This window comes from Suncus etruscus, chromosome 3 (genome assembly GCF_024139225.1).
Source record: "Suncus etruscus isolate mSunEtr1 chromosome 3, mSunEtr1.pri.cur, whole genome shotgun sequence".
Lineage (NCBI taxonomy): Eukaryota > Metazoa > Chordata > Mammalia > Eulipotyphla > Soricidae > Suncus > Suncus etruscus.
The window spans coordinates 156,561,025-156,582,081 of NC_064850.1; the positions used below are offsets into that span (position 1 = coordinate 156,561,025).

Below are 21,057 nucleotides of genomic sequence, written 5' to 3' on the forward strand. Positions count from 1 at the left end.
AAACATTCTAAAGCACTAGACCTGAACAGAGCACTATGGGTAAAAGATAAAGTAATCATATTTTATATGAGTAGTGCCTAGAACACACTAGATAATGAAACCAATGGTAGAAGTACAGAATATTGGGACACATTAAATTTTGAAGTTTGTACATCAGAAAATTTATTGTAGTAAATTTTCACAACTGCAATATTTTTACTATAATGTATAAATCAATAGCAACTAATGTGTTAACTATATTTTCTAAACAGGAAAAATGTCCATTAAACTGTCACAAAGAAATGATATGCATCGATTCATTCTATTCAACTTTAATGTATATTCACAAGTATTTGTGTACCCTAATCTTATTCCAAAGAGTTTAGTAGTAAATGACTTTTAAGTAATACTAGCACAATTTTTAAAAACATGGTTGAATGTCTGCACCCCAATTTTAAAAAATGGGATAGATCTTTAGTTATATTGTGTCAAATATAAAATTAAGAGACATTGAGGAAATTTGAAAGATCTAATAGTACAATATTACTCCTATTAACTGCATCTTCTGTTTTGGAAAAAAAATAATTCTTTTTCATAAGAGTGTTTATGCTAAATTTACAAGTAGATTTATATTTTAATATAGTAAGTAAATAGAATTTAACATAATAAAGAAGTATAATTTTCTCAGTGTAATGTCCACTTGCTAAATATTGGTAAATATTACTCACACATTTAAGAGTTCACTGGTATTTACAGTCACATTTTTAAGAGTCCCAAGGAGTGTGAGAGCAAGAAATGCTCTAACTACTAAACTACTAGTCTAGGGAAGAGGGATGGATTGATTCTACCTGTATTCAAAAGAACAATCTGGGCAGCTGTGCTTGGCCTATCCCTCCCCCACCCACGGGATTCGAAGGCCACAGAAAACAAGTGTGCTGATTTCATTTTCCATGGTGGGAGTTCACAAATCCCTGGAGAATTCGAGGATGAGGAGCAACACTGCCTTTGGCTATGTTAGCATTTCTGTGGAATTTGGGGCTTCACTATTAGCAACAGGTATACCCACAGACAGCAGCCATATATACATACCCTAAGCTTCACATGCTGTTCTATCCCACTTGCTAGTTTTCTGGCTTCTATTTCACTTGGGTCAGAACTTAGTTCTGGAACAAGAGGTTATATTTATTGGGCTTTTCAAAGACTTTGGCATGTGGCATACTACAAGGGGACCTCTAGTCATAAAAAAGGAGTCCAAAATGGGGGCATAAGGGGGTAAAGGGCCCTGCCCATTTACTAACTTGGCAGTTTACAACCTTGAATGTGCAGTGTAGCTGGTTTTTATAGTTGAGCAGGTGGTTTTTTAACATCAAGCGGCTTTAATTCCTAAACCACAGGGTATTTTGATCTTGATGTGTGACCACAACTCCTGGTGCTTATTCTCCAGGAAAGCAGCTGTTTACAGAAGTAGATTCTAGAACAAAGAGTGAAGAAAGCCTGCAAGTAAAGGACTTCAGAAAATTCAGGATTCATGGCGAATACCTTAGTAAATGGTGAACACTTCTGGATAATGGTATTGTAGCTGGACCAAGGAGAAGGACTAAGGCGGGTAAGAACTTCCCCAGTTGGAACGATCCCAAATAAACAGAGACAGCGAAGCACAGAAAAGAGGGATTTGTTCAACTTCTGCTCAACCACTGGGAACAGTCTTTACTGCATAAACATCACTGAGTTCAAGAATCCTGTCCATTACCCAATTTTAAATTACTAATGGAAGACCCATAAGTACATAAATACAACATAAAGACTCATAAATACAACACCACATTGACTGCCTCAATACTTCTCAGTAGCCAGCAGCAAGTGGGATGCAGAATCAGGGGTCATTCTCCACCCAGTGATCCACTCTTGTTACAAGTAAAACAAAATCTCTACGGTGGCTCTTCTCTGGCCAAAACATATTCACAGTGGTTCCCTAAAGAGTGTCATCGTAAGTCACCCACCTACAGAGCAGCCCATACTGCAGAGAGAACCAAGTTGTCATTCTTAAAAGGGACTCATAAAGAAAAGGTAAAGAATTTTGAGCTACTGCAAATTGAAACTCCTCAGAGACAGAGCTGTACTAGAGGAAAGACTCCCAGGACAAGGCCTAAAGTTGGAGTCACCGAGGCACTCTAAGGTTTCTTTTAGAAAGATGCTGTCACCATCAGATGATTCACATGCCTTGATGGAGACAATTTCCAACACATTTGAGGCACTATCTTATCCTGTCCAACAGACTCCCATTCTCATTTCCGCTCTGAATTCTATCCTGTTCAAAGGTCAGATTACAAACAGGAGGCTTAGCCCAAGAAGCATTCAAAAACCTAAATAGGGAAGGTTTACTCCCCCAAATAAATTCTTCTCTCCCTAAGATTTCTGGGAATGGAGTAGATTGTGGGCTCCTAAATTCTCCTAGAATAACTTTGAGGATCAGAGAATTGTTTGCTTCTAACAAATTGCAGTCTGTGCAATTTCTGCTATGGTCGTCTTGCATGCTCCATTAGTTCCAAGCAGTCTTTAGAAAGTAGAACCATAGATCTTCTAAGACATCCTGAGTTTGAGAGCAAGACTGTCTCCACAGAAACCTATCTTCCATTCTGAGAGCAACTGCCAAACTCTGAACTAGCATAGGGGATAACTCAACAAAACTCAATAGTTAGGTCAACTCAAAATTTAAAAAAGTTTCATTGAACCCCTATATCCTACTCCTAGATAGAAGTCACACTAGCAAAAGCTCTGTTGACTTCTGTCAACCCCTGGAAATTTTGTATGAAATAATTGATACACAGAACCAGTAATCACAACATATCTTTGCCCTTTGGGGAGTCATTCTGTCTACTCAGGGCAAATCTCATGATGCTAAAGTGAACTTTCAAGGGCCTTGGTGAGAGCTAGACTTCAGCTAGAATTAATTTTGTTTGTTTGTTTGTTTGTTTTGTTTTTGGTTCACACCCTGCAGCACTCAGGGGTTACTCCTGGCTGTATGCTTAGAAATCGCTCCTGGATGGCTTGGAGACCATATGGGATGCTGGGATTTGAATCACCATCCTTTTGCATGCAAGGCAAATGCCTTACCTCCATGCTATCTCTCCAGCCCCAAGCTAGAATTATTGATGGTGTGTTTCAAAGGAGAGAAATTAGGGCCAAGACCCTATGTAAACCACGTTCTCTATCTGCTGATTCTTGCATTTTATTAATCTAGAAATGAGATGGTTAAAAGCATTATAATAGATCATCCAATACCAAAATGACCTATAAAGTTTCAATAGTAATGAATTATAAAAGATTAAAGTAATGCTAGCTTTGGCAGTACATACAATAAAATTGAAATATACAGAGAAGATTAACATCCTGTGCAAGGATGACATGAAAACTCATGAAGCCCTCTATTTTTTTTTCTTTGCCCGACTTATCTAAAAACAAATGTATCATGGCCAAGTATGTCACCTATGTGATGCATTTTCTTTAAATAAAGTAAAAACAAAATAAAATTTTAAAATATCAATGTTAAAATGTTAAAAAGAAAACAAATAAAATCTGTAATACTATATGAGGGGGTTACAAGTCCATTCTGAGGGCTGGAGGCTAAGGATCTGGGAATAGACAACCAAATGCTTAGGAGATCCTTGTGGTGGAGAAGAGATTATGAGACATAGTTTCTGTGTCTACTTAAGGTTACTACAGGTCTGAGTTAATTCCACTTAAAGTCAATAAAAAAAATCTGGGCAGTTCACTCCTCAGTTACTTGGATTACCTAAATTATCCTTAAAGTCATCACCAAGGAGCATATGGTCAGTGACACAAAATGCCTGCTTCCACAATAGCCTATTCTATTTCTAGCTAACTCTGTTAGATCTTTCTCTTTCCTACTGAGCTCATAAAGCCAAAATTTACTGCTGGAATCTCACATCCTCTAAATCCTAGTTCTAAAGTCCAAATCTTCCTCCAGGCTTAAATCCTTCAAAACCTTGAGTAGACAAGCTTATCTTGCTCTCTCTGTATTCTCAGTTATATATTTCAAGGGGCAAGGCAAAAGATTGTCTTGTAAGACTCCACTGGCCACCTTCTAGAGAGGTAAGCCTTCTAGTGAATAACTGTTAAGTCAGGCTTCATTTTTAACAAAGTTAATGATATCAAGACCTACCTACCTCAGGTAGCTCACAGGAGGATTACAAAAACCAATGCAAGTGAAGATCGGACCTGCTACATATCAAGAGCTCAGTAACTTATTAATCACATGAGTCATCTTTCCGATTACTTTTAGATTCACACCATGCAAACCATGACTGAAAATGTCAAGAAAGGAAATGAACAAAAAAACAAGGCAAAACTCATAAGTTTTATGCTGTAGACCAAGGTTTGTACTAACTCAAGGGGAAAAAGGCCATAAAAATATTAAAAATAATTGTGACTACTTTAATATTAGAACACAAATCAAAGAAGCCAAAAATTAAGAGAAACCAGATAACTTTTATGTTTGACAACAAGTATACAAAAACCAAGAAAATTTTACAATATATGTATGGTGGAGGTGGACAAGTTTGAAAACAGTCTTGAAATAAAAGTAAATGCACAGTTTATAAGTCAACACTTCTTCCATAGTGTATATACTGCAGAGTAAAGAAGCACTCTTGACCCAGGACTTTGTGTGAGTCTGGTTCTACCATAGACTTGGTGACTCAGAAATACAGATGCTAGGGATGGGAATCAATGTTTCATCAAGCTTTTCATGATTCTTCTATATACTAAAAGTTTGAGAAATGCAGCCCTTAAGTGTATTTCTAGCACTAATTCCCAAGACTATGTACAAGAATGTTATAGCCTCAAAATTATAAAACTGCACATACAAGCTAACCAACTATATATTGAATGTAAATTGTCATCCCATTCATGGCATGCAAAGTGCCCTATGACAGTGAAAATGAGCAAATGATCGTTATTCAACTCAAGTGAATAAAATCTTAGACATAATACAGTGCAAATGCAAATAAAATGTATTAATATGTAAACATACATGCTTAAGGTATGTTTCCATGCATGACATATACAACTTAAAATACAGATAATATAAAACTTGCATGCTATTGGTCTAAAAAATGATGATTATTAGAAAAATGAAGACAGAAGATTACCTCTGAAAATAACTTCTGAAGGACAGAAATATGGAGATGAGATCAGGCCTCTAGCTTAGTGTTTTATTTCTAAGAGTGTTCTTCTATCCTCTTCTTCCTGTACTTTGGCCTACATCTCCTGATACTACTCCCTATTATCAGACTATGGCCTCTATTTATATGATTTTCCCCAGTTGAAATATGCTGGAAGATGCAATAAATGTTTTCCAAGATACAATAATATTTAATTTCTTAACCTCGCTAGAAGTTATTCTAATATATTTAAAATACTTTAACCATGTAAATAATCCTCCACATGTATATATCTTACAACAGAAAAAATGTTCAAGGTTGAACTTCAGGGCTGGGGAAAGATTTCAAAAGGCTAGACTCAAAGGATTCATTCCCCCATAACTCATCCCTTGAGTGCCAAAGCTACAAGAGTGCCTGCACACTTCTGGGGTGGCTCAAACCTCCTCCACTCTACTGCAAAATGTGAACTTCAAACATAAACAAGATAGAACTAAGTATCAATTCTGCTTTGTTTTTTTCTTTTTTTTTTAGTTGTTTTTTTTGTTTTTTTTTTGTTTGTTTGTTTTGTTGTTTTTGGGTCACAGCCTGCAGTGCTCCTGGTAGGCTGGAGGGACCATATGGGATGCCAGGATTCGAACCACTGTCCTCCTGCATGTAAGGCAAATGCCTTACCTTCAATGCTATTTCTCTGGCCCGTTTTTCTCTTTTAAGGAAAATCTGAGTACATGAAGTTCTTAGTTCCAGCACAAAAAACTTTGAGCACAACAGTCATTCATTTCACCTACCTTGATTGATATTACCATTGGTAAAATTAAAATACATTTGTGTTGCTATTTAAATGAGTGAAAACATGTAAGGTTCTAAAAATAGTTCTTGTGATTCAGTAATTACTCAAATTATCTGGTGGAGCATATGCTTAGAATGTGTGGTCTGGGGGTTGATCCTCCACCAAAACAATTTAAAAAATTGTAATATTAAGACAGAATAAAACACTTAGATGTGCTAAATTATAAAGAACATATCTCTATCTAGTCATTAATAAATCATTAGCATCTGCAATGATTTTACTCGTTTTGTAGATTCTGTGCTCAAATCAACCAATATGCTATTTTTTTTTTTTTTGGTTTTTCGGGCCACACTCATTTGATGCTCAGGGGTTACTCCTGGCTAAGTGCTCAGAAATTGCCCCTGGTTTGGGGAGACCATATGGGATGCCGGGGGATCGAACTGCGGTCCTTCCTTGGCTAGCGCTTGCAAGGCAGACACCTTACCTCTAGCGCCACCCCCAGCCCCCCAATAGGCTATTTTACTCTCAACTGTTTCTTCTATCACTTCTTCATCATCATGTTAAATGAATTTAAAGTAATATACACAATTGTAAGTGCATAGGACTATAAAATGACATTAAAGAAGTGAATCAGAAGCAGGAGGGTAGGGATGTAGGTCAGCAATTGAAAGGGGAAATAAAGAGACAGATCCTAGAGATACTCTTGTTTATATATGACTTCCAAGTAAAACTGCTGTAACATGGTGTATATATTAATCCTCTTCTTCAACTGTACATAATCCAAATAACATTTATTAGAATTCAGTGTTAGAGACTGAATCCAGAAAAATCTCCTTAAATCTATTCTACTTCTTCAACCCTTAATTCCCTACTCTTTTAGAGTAAAAGAATTAAAATCATCTACAAAAACTTTAGTTAACTAAACTGCAATTCAGCTTAGAATTTTAAAAATTTGACAAATAAGTCATCATGTGTTATGGTATGTATATAAAAACACATGTAATACCAAAATATAAATAAATTGTAGAATAACATAAATTTGAGAAATCCATATATGTAATTGAGCATTCTCAAATTATATTCTGGCTTACTCAGCAAAGACATCCAGAAGAATATACACATGCAATAGATGACTGACAGAGAAGTAAATAAATGAATAGAATTATTTGTTTTAGTTATAAACACCTGAGACTTTATAAAGTTGAAATTAGGGGCCGGCATGGTGGCGCTAGAGGTAATGTGTCTGCCTTGCAAGTGCTAGCCAAGGAAGGACCGAGGTTCGATCCCCCAGCATCCCATATGGTCCCCCCAAGCCAGGGGCAATTTCTGAGCACTTAGCCAGGAGTAACCCCTGAGCATTGACCTGAGCATCGAACGGATGTGGCCCTAAAAACCAAAATAAAATAAAATAAAGTTAAAATTAGAATCTTGTAAATACTTGTGACATATGGAATTAAAAAGTAACTTGCAGTTTTCCAAATTGTTTTTAATGTAAGTCATAAACTGAAATAGAAAACTTACAGATAATCCAATATTATTTAGAAGTAAATATGCTGCTGTCACCTTTTAAATGTTTCCCTATGGGCTGGAGCAATAACATAGCAGTAGGGTGTTTGCTTTGCACGTGGCTGACCCAAGAATGGACCTCAATTTGATTCCCTCAGCGTCCCATATGGTTCCCCAAGCCAGGAGCAATTTCTGAGAGCATAGCCAGAAGTAACCCCTGAGTGTCACTGGGTGTGGCCCAAAAACCAAAAAAACAAAATGTAGTTTTATAAATAAAGCTAAAAATAAAGGGAGTATTATAAATTAGAGACTTTTTTTTTGGCTTTTCGGACCACACCCATTTGATGCTCAGGGGTTACTCCTGGCTAAGCACTCAGAAATTGCCCCTAGCTTGTGGGGGGACCATATGGGATGCAATTTAATGCAATTTTATTTATAATACTTACTGATAAATTTGTAAATTAAATCAAGTTATACTATCCCCAAATATTCTTTATAATCTGTCAAGCAGAAAAGGCAGAGCTGTAAATAAATTTTAATTTAAAAAACACAAATACTATGTTAACAATTTCTGATATAAACTATGTAAGAATGAAACACAATTCCAATACATTGATAGTACTATACAAAGAAAACCACCTTTTGAAATATTAGAATATGAAGCCTGTGCATCAATAAACTTGTGTGAAGGTTATTGGTTCTGGAATTAAATTGATTTTCTTGTTTAGGTTTTGGGTGACAGAAGGTGGTGATGGGGGGTTACTGTTGGCTCTGCACTCAGAAATTATCCCTGGAAATGTTCAGGTGGCCATATAGGTTGCCAGGTATCAATTCAGGCTTCTGCAAGGCAAATGCTCTAGCCTATGTACTGTTGCTCTAACCTTGGATTCATTTCTTTAGTCTTCATCACTAAGTATGGAATTCTCCATCTAGAATCTAAATCTACAAATATTTACTATGAACATAGAGAAAAGGCATCTAAGAAGAAATTTACAGGACTAGCCTGAAACTATGCATTTTCTTGACAACCTCTCATTTTAACAATAACAAACATGAAAGAGGGTCAATTAACTCAATGATGCACTGACTAGCCAGAAAACTAGCAGTGTGTGGCTTTATAATCCCTCAATTTAGCTCTTTATAAAAATAAATCTACATAGGAATTTTGGGAGAAATAGGTCACTAATAAATTCACTAGGGAATTTTATTAAAGCTCAAATCATCTCCATTAAGACTTCAATTCAGGGAAAAGCAAGACATGTAATAAGTTTTGGAATTCCAAATGTCTGGCATGTGACTGAAGCCCTACTGACAAAAGACCAGAACTATAAGGTGTTTAAGTAAAAAATTCAGAAAGGTTCATGGCTTACATGACAAATACATATATTACAGTTGCACTGAAATAGCCCGTCTTTTTAGATCACCTGTCAACTTCCTACTTTCTCAGCTATGTTTTGTGTCCATGAGCATTTCCTAATTTTTACTATTAAAAATAGATGGCACTAATATATGGATAATTATTCAGATGAAGTGGAAGATGTCAGACAGAAAAGGAAATGTATGATTGCAAAAGTGATTAATGTTGTTAGAATAAAATAGTTAGCATCTGGAGTAGTATTACAAATAAAAGGAAATAATTTAAAGCCAGGAAATATGTATTTATCAAAGTACATTGTTTAGGGTAATGACTACCTCTTAAATATTAAAAGGCAGTAATGTTATCAAAAATAGTTTCTAATTTAAAATGAAGAAATAATAAACATGTATGCTTCAAAGAGAAAATTGCACTAGAAAGGAGGAGCCAGAAAGAAATTCCAGTGGTCTGGAGCACCTGCTTTGCACACAGGAGAACAGAGTTTATTAGCACCAATTGGTTCTTTGAGCATCACCAAGGATGACCCGAATCACCAAGATGAGAGTGGCCTTTCAGCAATTCTTCTGGGTGTGTCCAAAAAATTTTTTTTAGGATGCAAGAAAAACTGCTAGGTACTGGTGATTCAGTAATTATGTTCAATTTATAAACAGTCAGCACTTAACTGTATATGTTTTATATTTTATGAGCATGTGTGTTGTATGTATAAAATGTTAATTCTGAATCCCTAGTAATAGAACTAGAGAAGCAGAATGTAAGAACCCAATTTTAGAGATGCTGTCACCAGAGACTCCTGGGGATTGGTGTCTAAAAAAGGTTAGAAAAGGTTAATATTTAAGCTGCTCAAAACACATTTTCCCCTTATTTACTGAACCAGTAAGCTACAAAGAATGAACTTCAGACTTTGAATTGTTGAGTTAACTAATTAAGAAAACAAAAGAAAAAAATTGAGTGAAGTCAGAACCTAGTCCATTACAAATTTAAGCAAAACAGAGAAAGTGGATTATATTTCCTTTAAACTCAACAGAATTAATGGTTGTAAGGTCATTATTTCAGTGTTTGCCTAATAGCTCCACAACCACTAGACATTTTATAGGAGACCATAGTCAGACCAAGTGTATCCACCCACATTACAGGTCAAATTACAAAAAGAGAAAAACAGTTCTAGGTTTTCTCCATAGGAAACAACTAAAACTCTGCACTCGTCACTCCACATGACACTCACACAATCCTGTTTGTAGCATATCTTTTTACCATGGGACACACACTTTTTACAAGTGGCCAAATAATATCATTTGCAACAAAAAGCTTACTCAAATGATTGAAACATGGGAAATATTCCATATTAATAATTAATACATTCCCATCTTTTAATTTTTTCACCAAAACTTTATGAAAAACTATGCCCAATGAACCCAAAATGGATAACCCTGAGGGAAAAAAATAAGCTGAGTAAAATGAGACTAAGAGGAAGAGAGCTAGGACACAGAATAGTCTCCCTCATCTGTCGAGATTTAAGATAAATAAAAGACAGTATTGTAATACCCAGAGACGAATAGAGATGCAGGCCAGAAAGAGCAGCCCATGATCTAACGCTTACCATAAATGAGTAGTGAGCACAGTTAGAAAAGTAACTGCAGGGGCTCGGAGAGATAGCATAGCGGCATTTGCCTTTGCAAGCAGCCGATCCAGGACCAAAGGTGGTTGGTTCGAATCCCGGTGTCCCATATGGTCCCCCGTGCCTGCCAGGAGCTATGCCTGAGCAGGCAGCCAGGAGTAACCCCTGAGCACCACAGGGTGTGGCCCAAAAACCAAAAAAAAAAAAGAAGAAGAAGAAAAGTAACTGCATTAACAACTACCATGACAATGACAATGAGAGAAAAATAGAATGTCCCAAAGACAGGCAAGAGGTGAGGTGGGGGAGGAGGGAAATGGGGGACATTGGTGGTGGGAAAGTTGCACTGATGAAGGGGGATGTACATTTTTGGTTGAAACCAAATTATGAACATATCTGTAACTATAGTGCTTAAATAAATTATCCAAAAAGTAATTTAAGTTAATTAAAAAGAGAAAAAATTAGCATATTTTTTTGGTCAAGAAAATCTGAAGAACATTATGAACTAACTGTGAGTCTTTTTTTTTTCTTTTGAGAGTGGAATTTTTCAACAATGAATAGAGGCTAGGTTTGCACATGTAAGTCTCAGCTTCAATCCTCAGCATTGCTGGAATTATGGTCCCTAAGCATCACATGGGAGCAAGTCCCAAACATAAAAAATATAATTAAAAATAACCAACAAATGAATTAATCTTTAGAAACTTTAAATGCAGAATGTGACTAAAAGTTAACTAAAATAAACAAATATTACCCTTCTATGGAGACAAACTAAATTCCTCTGTAATTTAACATTAAATATTTATTTTCTGAGGTTCACATCTACTATGATAGACATGATTTAACTTTGGATTTACTTAATATTCAGATGTCAATTGCATTTCTATTCCAGCTTCAATTCAAAATCACTTATCTCACATTTATAGAAATAACTGAAGTATCAGTTTCTTTTTTAGAATTAAAAATAATTGTTTTAGTTTTTTTAAGTTCTTTCATGTCTGAGCACAAGAAACAGTTGAGAGGGCATTAAGAGAGGTGTGGCAATAAATGTCTGAAGTTTCCGTGACTTTCTTTTAGATATGTTATGTGAATAAGTTATGTAAGTGACCTGCTGACAATGATTAAAAAAAGTAAAATGTCTTAGAAATGAAAACATCGAAATAATCAGAAAAGATCATCGTTAGAGCCCTTACTGAAAATAGTCACAGAGAAGTTGGATATTTCATGAAATAGGAGAAAATACAATGACCTCAAATTTTAATAATGAGAAAAAGAGTCAATTCACATTTCCATTTCAGTGATTTCTATAATAATAAATATTCCAACTGTCTCTATTCTTTTACTAATTCATTACTCCACCAAAACATAAAATAATATATGTCATAAAGAAGAAATCTATATATAGCTTTTTAATTATAAGGGTCAATTTTTAATTAACACAAAACTAGTCTCTTACTAGAATATGTAGCATAATATATATGTATATACTCTAGTCATGTTACTATTTTTAATACTAAAATCTTGCTGAGATTTTTTAATTAATATATAAACCAACATTTAAAATACAATGGAGTATTTACCAACAGCTAAATAAGTTGATATTTTATGAAAGAAAACTTAAGAAAAAAAAGTCATGAATCACAAACTTCTCCAAGTGACCCTACCTAAATGCCCTGTTGTTTTTATGCATCTTCTTTTAAATAGATCAAGCTGTTTTAAAATTTATTTTAATAATTCTTCAATTTTACATAGTAAAATTTATTTAAAAGTTTCCTTAACAGATAGAAGCAATAGATAAGCACATTTATTTCTTCTACTAACTACTGTTCTATATCTCAAAATGGAGACACTGGAAGGTCTACTTTAGACTCCACACACAACAGTTTATTCAACAGAAAAAAGTGTGGCCATTCCATCATACAACATGGAAACTTATCTATTATTTAAAAACCAATTAACTTAGCTTATCATTTTCTGGACCTACTTATAGCTTAGTCTGCTACAGTTTTCTTTAAATTCAATTTCAGACTGTTTTGGTCTTAGTTTAGATCATCTTCACTTGGTATCTACCCTACCTGATTTTCTATTTTTCAGTTACAGCTTATACCTGTGGTCTTGATTCAATTTCTCCTCTCTCAGAAACCGTGAAATCCCACTGATTATTCTGGCTGTCTTCCCTGTAGTATTTCTAGGTAAATAATAATACCAAAATCATTGGGAGAGCTAAATTATCATTTTCTTGAACCAGGCTGAAAACTAAAATATTTTATACTACCACACACTAGGTAGATTTTTTTAACACTAACCACATACTACATCATATTTTACTAATTCAGTTCCCACTATTAGATTTTCAGAGATCAAATATTTGAGTCTTTTGCTATTCTAAATGATGCTTCAGGGGCCGGAGAGATAGCATGGAGGGTAAGGCGTTTTGCCTTTCATGCAGGAGGTCATCGGTTTGAATCCCGGCGCCCCATATGGTCCCCCGTGCCTGCCAGGAGCAATTTCTGAGGCCTGGAGCCAGGAATAACCTCTGAGCACTGCCGGGTGTGACCCCAAAAACTACAAAAAAAAATGATGCTTCAATGCATAGTTCTATATATTTAATATAAATATATTCCTCTTGAATATAGAAATCTATAGAAAATGTACTACAGAAGAGTATTTGTTAAAGAACTACATTCCAAATGCAAACTCCTTTATATGTTTAATGTGTATTAGTATGGGACTCAATAGTCCCATAAATGTCATCTTTTCCCAAAGAAACAAAAATATACAAGTAATAAAACTAACAATTTTATTATTAATAATATTTATCTTCCTTTACCCCTATACACCCTCAACCCTCACCAACCCTCCACACAATATTTTAATGATGAAAGCAGCACAGAAAATGGGAAAAAATGTTTAAAAACCAGTTGGGGAAGAAGCAATAAGACAGGTATAGGGCATTTGCCTTGCATGCAGTCAACCCAGGTTTGATTCTGGCTGTATATAGTCCCTGAACTCAAGGAATGAACTCTGAGTGTAGAACTCAAAGGAAGCCTGGGTTTGCCCCACCAAAAACAGCCAAGAACATAACATTTTCAATTGGCCTTCAATTGATCAAATATTACAAACTATTGCTTGAAACTTTAACTGATTTTTTTTCACTTCTGTGGTATACCAGGGCCTCATACATTGAACAAGCCATGTATTATATTCACTGAGCTAATTCCATGTACTGAAATACTTTTAGTGATTCTCCAAAAGCACATTCTATTACATAGAGTATCTTAAATCCTTGCACTTCATTGAAAAATGAAAGCCAATCCAAACTCTGTAAAAAGGAGACATGACTGAGATAGTTTGAAGCAGTCCTAAGAAGCACAGAACTTCTAGAAAAAGTCTGTCGGAGAGACAATTAAAAAGAACCAGGATCAAGATTCTCTAGAAAATTTAGAAAAATCATAGAAGAATTTGGGAGAATAAACTATTCTGGATCAGATTAGAACCCCCGGCCTTACTGCCCCTTGACCACCAGTTTGTGTACTTGAAAAAATATAAGAGCAGCTCACTTCACAGAAGAGTATCGTTACACTCAAGGTGTCCAAACTACCTTAAATGATACACACAAACTACTGATTAGCTATTGATCGACACATCAGGTACTTGTTTTATAAGAAACTCTGATACTTGTTCTATAAGAAACTCTGGTACTTGTTCTATAAGAAACACATGCCGATAGCAGTCCTTATTCAACACACATATAAGATGAATAATACACAAACATATTATGAACCTTGGATCTTAAATGCTCTAAGTGCAATTGAAATCTCAGAAACTAAGTACACCAAGTTTTCTAGAGTAATAAAGAATAGGAATTAATCATCACTGGGGCCAGGAGAGATGTATAGGTATTAGGACACTTGTCCTGCATGAGGCCCTCAAGGTCTCCTAAGCACTGCTTACCCTTGTCTCAATCCTACACCCCATCAAAAAAATAGCATTATAGAATGTATAACCCAATTTTCCTTCTAAAATTAACATGGGAAAGCAGCAAGGGGAGATGGTGTGAGAGTACAGCTTCGGTAAGGAGCTTGCCCTGCATGCAGTCAACCAGAATTCTACTGGAAACACCAATACAGTTGGTTCAACTATAAACTGTGACCACTTCCATCTGTGGTCCCAAAGTTAAAATAAAAAAAAAAAAATGGGGCCGGCGTGGTGGCGATAGAGGTAAGGTGTCTGCCTTGCCAGCGCTAGCCTAGGATGGACCTCGGTTTGATCCCCCGGCGTCCCATATGGTCCCCCAAACCAGGAGCGACTTCTGAGCGCATAGCCAGGAGTAACCCTGAGCGTTACCGGGTGTGGCCCAAAAATCAAAAATAAAATAAAATAATAAATAAATACAATTTAAAAAAATATTCATAGCAAACATTCTAGTTAAAAAAATAAATCTTTCAGAAATGTTTTAGCTCCTAAATTCATTTTTTAGTTTCAGAATTCACTGATTTTTTGAGTACTTTTATCTTCTAAAAAATTTTTTAAAGCATCATAATTTACAATGCTGTTCAGAGCTGGGTTTTAAACACATTATGTTCCAGCATCGATCCTAACATGGAGTGTTTTCCACCTCCATCAGGGTTCCCAGGTTCCATCCATATTACTTAGCACCAATCCCCTTTTCTTGGTTTTCCAAATTTCTATCTCGTTTCAGTGTAGTCAACTCTGTAGTTTGAATATTTAGCCATATTGCGCCTTTCACCCCTGATGTACTCACATCTCCTTGGCCCCTGCTCCCCATTTCATTCCACCTATCTCTTCTCCCTTTGATTTCTGTCCTGGTAGGCAGCCTTGCACACAATCAACCCAGGTTCTATCCCTGGAATCCCATAGGATCTCCAACCACCAAAGGAATTCCTGCATGCAGAGCTAGGAGGAAGCCTTAAACATCTCTTGCTGTAGCCAAAAAAACAAAAAACACAATAAATTGTTCTTAATCCATTACTATAAACATATGTATATAAAATGTATCTAGAAGATAAAGATCTTACTAAAACATGTATCTATATATACCCCTTTCTTGGAGTGAGTAGGGTTGTTTAATTAAAACTTATCAACATTTAGTTAAATAATCAAAGACCAGCATCTGCTCAAATAAACTGATAGAATATTCTGAAAAACTAAAACAAAACCAGTATTTAGTAGAAAATAAAACAGAAAATAAAGCATAATGATTTGTTGTAACAAATTATGTTTCAATGTACAATTCTTTTATTTATTTATTTACTTTTATTTTGGGGGGGCCACACCCATTTGATGCTAGGGGTTACTTCTGGCTAAGCGCTCAGAAATCGTCCCTAGCTTGGGGGACCATATGGGATGCCAGGGGATAGAACCACAGTCCTTTCTTGGTTAGCGCTTGCAAGACAGACACCTTACCTCTCGCGCCACCTCACCGGCCCCTCAACGTACAATTCTAAAACCAACTGGAAAATATTGGGTTCTAAAAATTGTATACTGATTGCAGATATAAAATATCCGAATGACAAAATCTAAATTCAATATTTTATGTAGCTGATAAAATTTATTAAGTCAATGCAGTACCAAAACTCAATTTATTTTGTATTTGAGCCAAAAGAACAAATTTAAATAATATTGGTAGATAAAACTGTAAAATATAGACACTGACACATTTCTTAAATAATAGCCAACAGTGTTTTAAAAATCACTCTTCTTTTCATTGTGTGTAAGAGGCCCTGGGTTCAGTTCTGGCACGTCAAAAAACAAACAGACAAATAAATAATAAAAAAAATCACTCTCCTAAATTCAAAATATCCCTTTAAAACAGAATGGGGTATGAGCTACTCAACATCTTTTTTTAAAGGCGTTTTAAAAACAAGATTAACTGTTGCTTTAACTCTTGACACTTCCAGATTAACTCCCCTAAAGTTTAATGAAGCACAGCAGATTTCAGAATTAAATATTTTTAATGATAAAGAAAATTAAGGGCAATATGGTGTAATAACTCACCAAAATAATGTTTCAAAAAATGTTTCGTGTCTATAAGTAAAAAAATATATGAATTCTCTAAAAAGAATTTCCTCTCAAAATCTCAGTCTAAGCCTTTAGAAATAAAGGTCAGGGAGTCTATGATGACACCATACAAGTTAAAAAGTATACTTGCATATAAATTTAAAAATATCTATATTTATAAATATGTATACAGACATAGAAACATATCTTTTTAAAAATGATCATATTAGAAAATAAACAATTATCTTTCAAATTATACCTAGTAGATTTACAATGAATGCATCATCACCTAGTAATAAGCCCATGTCACAAGATAAGGAAAACATGTGCCCATGTCCAAAGAATTGAACTGTACAGCAACTATATTCATTCTGTGCAAAGTATAAAAGAGTGGAAATCAAAGACACTAATAAGAAAACATGTTTTATGCCTAAACTATTATTGTACCTAATAGATCACAGCGCTTCTTTTATGCATGTCTCAAGTGATGAATATTAATTGCTTCAAATTCTACAGCTAGTAGGTAAAAAAACATTCATGGCTTATAAATCTTTTTCATGGGTCTTCAACCAGGGTTCCAAGTAGGACCTATATAATAGACTAACTGAATAATTCTATATCATTTAAGATGATGTCCTTCATGCTTTATAACCCAAACAAGTGTCTTTAATTCTGAACAATAGAACCATGCAATTAAAATGTGAAATAAAAAAAAACAACAAGTGTCTAAGTATTGTAGACCATAAAGATCATATGTTAATTCCTTCTGGTAAATCAATAATGATCTGAAAGTCACCTGTATAATTTACAAGAAATCTTGTCATAATTATAATTTCCCTCATCACTAAAGCCTAGTGCTCAAATTCTGCTTCTTTATATTATAAAGAATTGTATTGCCTTAAATTAAAATGAGTCAGTGAAAATCTGAAAGTTAAATTGTATGGCATACAAATTTTTACTACAGTCACATATATCTAGTCAGCAAAATAACTAAGCTAATAAGAAATTTCTCAAAGCAGAACAAATAATTCAGAGTAAACAAGAAACCCTTCAGTTAAAAATTAAAAGCATTTGGTCTTTCTGAATATTCAATTACTGTTTTTTAACACAACTGGAAAAAATAAGGTTGTTATATATGTACACACGTAGCCTACATATTATAATTTCTTAAAGATTCAATTACTGTTTTTTAACACAACTAGAAAAAATAAGGCTATTGTATATGTACACAAGTAGCCTACATATTCTAATTTCTTAAATACACGGCTCCTTAGTCTGGTATGGGAAAAAAAAAACTAGACTTTTAATAGCAGAGGACTACAGAGGGGCCGTTTTCACCTTACAGATAAATCTTGTTTATTTTGGTGCTTAAAGCAGGCCATTAACACAAAGTCATGTCTAATCTCAGTTGTACAACCCATATGGTACTCTTAATTCTAAAGCTCGTGTTGTATAAACTACTCTTCCAGTCCTAATGACCTTGCAAATCACTCAGTCAGTGTTACTGCTTAACTTGAACCCCTGAATTAAAAGGATCCAATAACCTGATGGCAAAGTTATTATTCCCCTTTCAAAGAAACTACAAAATCAGCATAACATCAGTCTAAATAAAACAGAGAATACAGAATGGAGAGATAAGCTTATTATCTGGTGCCTACAAATGGCATTTTTGAATGCTCAAATTAAAAAATGAGCTACAAAATTCACAACTAAAACAGATGCGTTAAAAGTAAGGAAAACCGCTGCAGCAATACCCCAGTCAGCCCCATGGCATTAAAGAGCCACTTAAGTATCTCCTCTGGTCCTAACTTATTGCACGGAAAATTCAGTAAAAACTTAGTTTCAGATTAAAAAAAAAAAGTCACTGAACATACCATCTGCTACTGGACTTACTCTGAGGATTTATTACAAATTGTTTTTAAATGTCAGACCATTCGATAATGTCTCCAAAAAAAAATAAATAAATGTCTTAAAGCTTTTGAAAATCCAGCACCTCCTTTGTTTAAAAAATAAAATAGCACATCTACAGTTTATCATGCCTTCTCTTTCAGTTTAAACACTTAAAAGTAGTGCTTTCTCCCCCCCCCCTTTTTTCCACTAAGGCCTAATCTCTTTACTAACCTCCCCTCTCCCCCCCCCCCAAGAAGAAACAATAAATGAAGTGACAGGGGCTGAAAGAATGAGGAGTGCGCGCTCCAAGAATAAAAGGCGGTTTTATAACAGGAGGTACTTTTGTTAGCAAGTGACTGGCAGGTCTCCTCCCCCAAGGTAGGAGAAATTCCATCCACTCCCCAAAACTGCTCTGGCCAAAAAAAAAAAATGTCCAGTCTAGTAGTTGGAAACCTCAGTTAGGCCAGAGCAGATGGGGGGGTGGGGGGGGCAGCCTGGAGAGTGGGGGAAGGGGCTCAGAGATCAAGACCAGCGGGAGACGAAAGAACAAAAGGAGAAACCCAAGAAAGGAGAAAGGAACAGCGGGCCCCTGGAGGCCAAGGAATCTGGGGGAGCGCGAAAGCGCCCGGAGAGGGAGAGCCAGACCCAAGGGGCCAGACTCGCAGCTGGCCAGGGCCCCAAGAGCCGCCGCACCACGCACCATGGACAGGGCTCGGCGCGGCAAAGGCCCACACCCTCTAGGGGGAGGCTGGAGAAAGCCCTTACCGGCCCGATCCCGGGGTTCCAGGGCCCCCAAATCCTCTAGTACCCCAGGCCCTGACCCACGACTACCCGCCAGGGGGGTCAGTCTCTCCACGGGCCACTTTCTAGCCGCGCCCGCACTTTGCAGAGCTGCCACCTCGCTCCCCCACGCCAGCCGCTGGGTGACAGACACGCAGCCACCCCAGCCGTACATTTCTGGGGGTGCAGGCACGCCCCTCTCGCGGAGCAGCTTCGGGACCCCATAGCACGCGGTGGGTCCCTCTCGGGGGCACCCAACCCCTGCCTGGAAACGGGGAGAAAGGGGTTCTCAGCAGCACGTTGGCTCCGTTCTCCAGGCTCGCGGCTAACGGGGGAAACGGGGTCGGGCCGGACACTGCGGGAAAGTTGGGGCGTCGATCGGGCAGAAGACTCTCAGTTCCAAGGAGCCAAAGCCCCGAGTCCTGCCTGCCGGGAGCAGGTGCGCGGTGAGGCGGAGGCGAAGCAAGCCTTGGAGCAGGGGGTTCCAGCAAAGGCGCGCGGGTGGGCATGCGGGCTCCCCAGGGCTTTCGTGAAAAGTGAGGGAACCCCTAGGCCTAGGCGCAGGATCCCCCCCCCCCAAGGCCCTCCTGCACCGTGGGCAGAAGCGGCGGGACAGAGCAAGAGAAATAATAACCGAAGGACGAAACTTCTCCCTGCCCGTCTAGAGAAGGGCTGGTCGGTGCAGGGGTGCTGGATAGCCAGCCAAGCCAGCATCGACTCTTTTTGGGGGGTGTGGGGGGCAAGAAGACGGTGGGAGCAACACCTAAAAGGATGCGAGAGCAAAAAGGCCACAGGGCCCGCAAGCAACTCCAGGCAGGTGGGGGGTAAAGACAATAGGAGAAAGTGGGGGGGTCCTTGGGCTCCGGGAGGCGCGCGGGTACCACCAGCCAGGGCGGGGTGGGATAGACAGGAGGGGATGGAGTGGAGCGGAGGAGGCAAGTCCCGCTAAACTAAGCTGAACATTCCTCCCGCCAACTGGAGGGAGCCCCGTTCTGCATGCAGAAAGAATCACACACACACACACCCCCCCCCCCAAGAAAAAAAATTGCACAAAGTGCCCTGCGAAGGACGTCGGAAGAAACTGCAGGGCGAGGATGCTTTCGAGCCTCCCCTAGAAACACCCTCGGGAGTGAGCTGCACGGGCACTCAAAGAGGGATCTAAGTAGCCCAGGGGGTCAGTCGTCCCTGGGGAGCTTGGGGGGGCCTGCCTGCCTACCAGAGGGCGGGAGCTGAGCCGGCCCGAGCCCCCCATCATCCCGCAGGGCGGCCAGGCAGAGAGGGAGAGAGCCTGGAGGCTGCGTTAGCTCCGGGCCGCGCGGTGCGGTGCGGTGCTGTGCGGTGCTGTGCGGTGCTGTGCGGGGCGGTGCTGTGCGGGGCGGTGCGGTGCGGCACCTCCCTTCCTCCTTTCCTTCCTTCTCCCTGCTTTCCCGGGTGCGCAGCCCGGCCCCGCAGCGGCGCGGGGAACAAAGGGACCCGGCGCCGCCCTCCCCACCCCACCCCACCCACCGCACCCCACCGCACCCGCCCGGCCGGGAAGCCCCTCCGCGGTACCTGGAGCAGGGCCGCCAGCAGCGGCAGCAGGGTCCGCGGCGCTCCCGCGATCCGGCACATGGAGGCGGAGAGGGGCCGAGCGAGCGAGCGCCGAGCCGAGCCGGACGGACGGACGGACGGAGGCGGCGACGGGGACGGGGACGGGGACGGGGACGGGGACAGCGGCAGCGGCAGCACCAAGAGCGGCGCGGACACGGCTCGGGGCAGTTTCCACCCCCTTGCTCGGCTCCGCTCGCTTCTTCTCCTCCCACCCACCCCGCCGCACCCCACCCCCTGGCTGCGCGGCGCGGCTCTCCCCGCCAATGGAGAGCGAGAGAGGGCTGGGGACAAATAGCGGGCCGCCGAGCCGAGCCGAGCCCAGCCCAGCCCAGCCGAG

The 21,057-nt window shown here is 38.6% G+C and overlaps 1 protein-coding gene and 1 non-coding gene across 2 annotated transcripts in view; one reads left to right on the forward strand and one right to left on the reverse strand.

Moving 5' to 3' along the window:
* Window positions 1-20,811, reverse strand: part of CDH2 (cadherin 2) — a 273,767-nt gene extending 252,956 nt beyond the window's left edge. Inside the window, exon 1 of the mRNA XM_049769551.1 lies at window positions 20,682-20,811. Within this exon, the coding sequence (XP_049625508.1) occupies window positions 20,682-20,741 (60 nt within the window). The 5' untranslated portion in view covers window positions 20,742-20,811. The remainder of the gene's footprint in view (window positions 1-20,681) is intronic.
* On the forward strand, window positions 3,310-3,414 carry LOC126004859 (U6 spliceosomal RNA). The gene has a single exon (XR_007494095.1). It is a non-coding gene; the product is annotated as a U6 spliceosomal RNA (small nuclear RNA).
* Window positions 20,812-21,057: the final 246 nt, after the last annotated feature.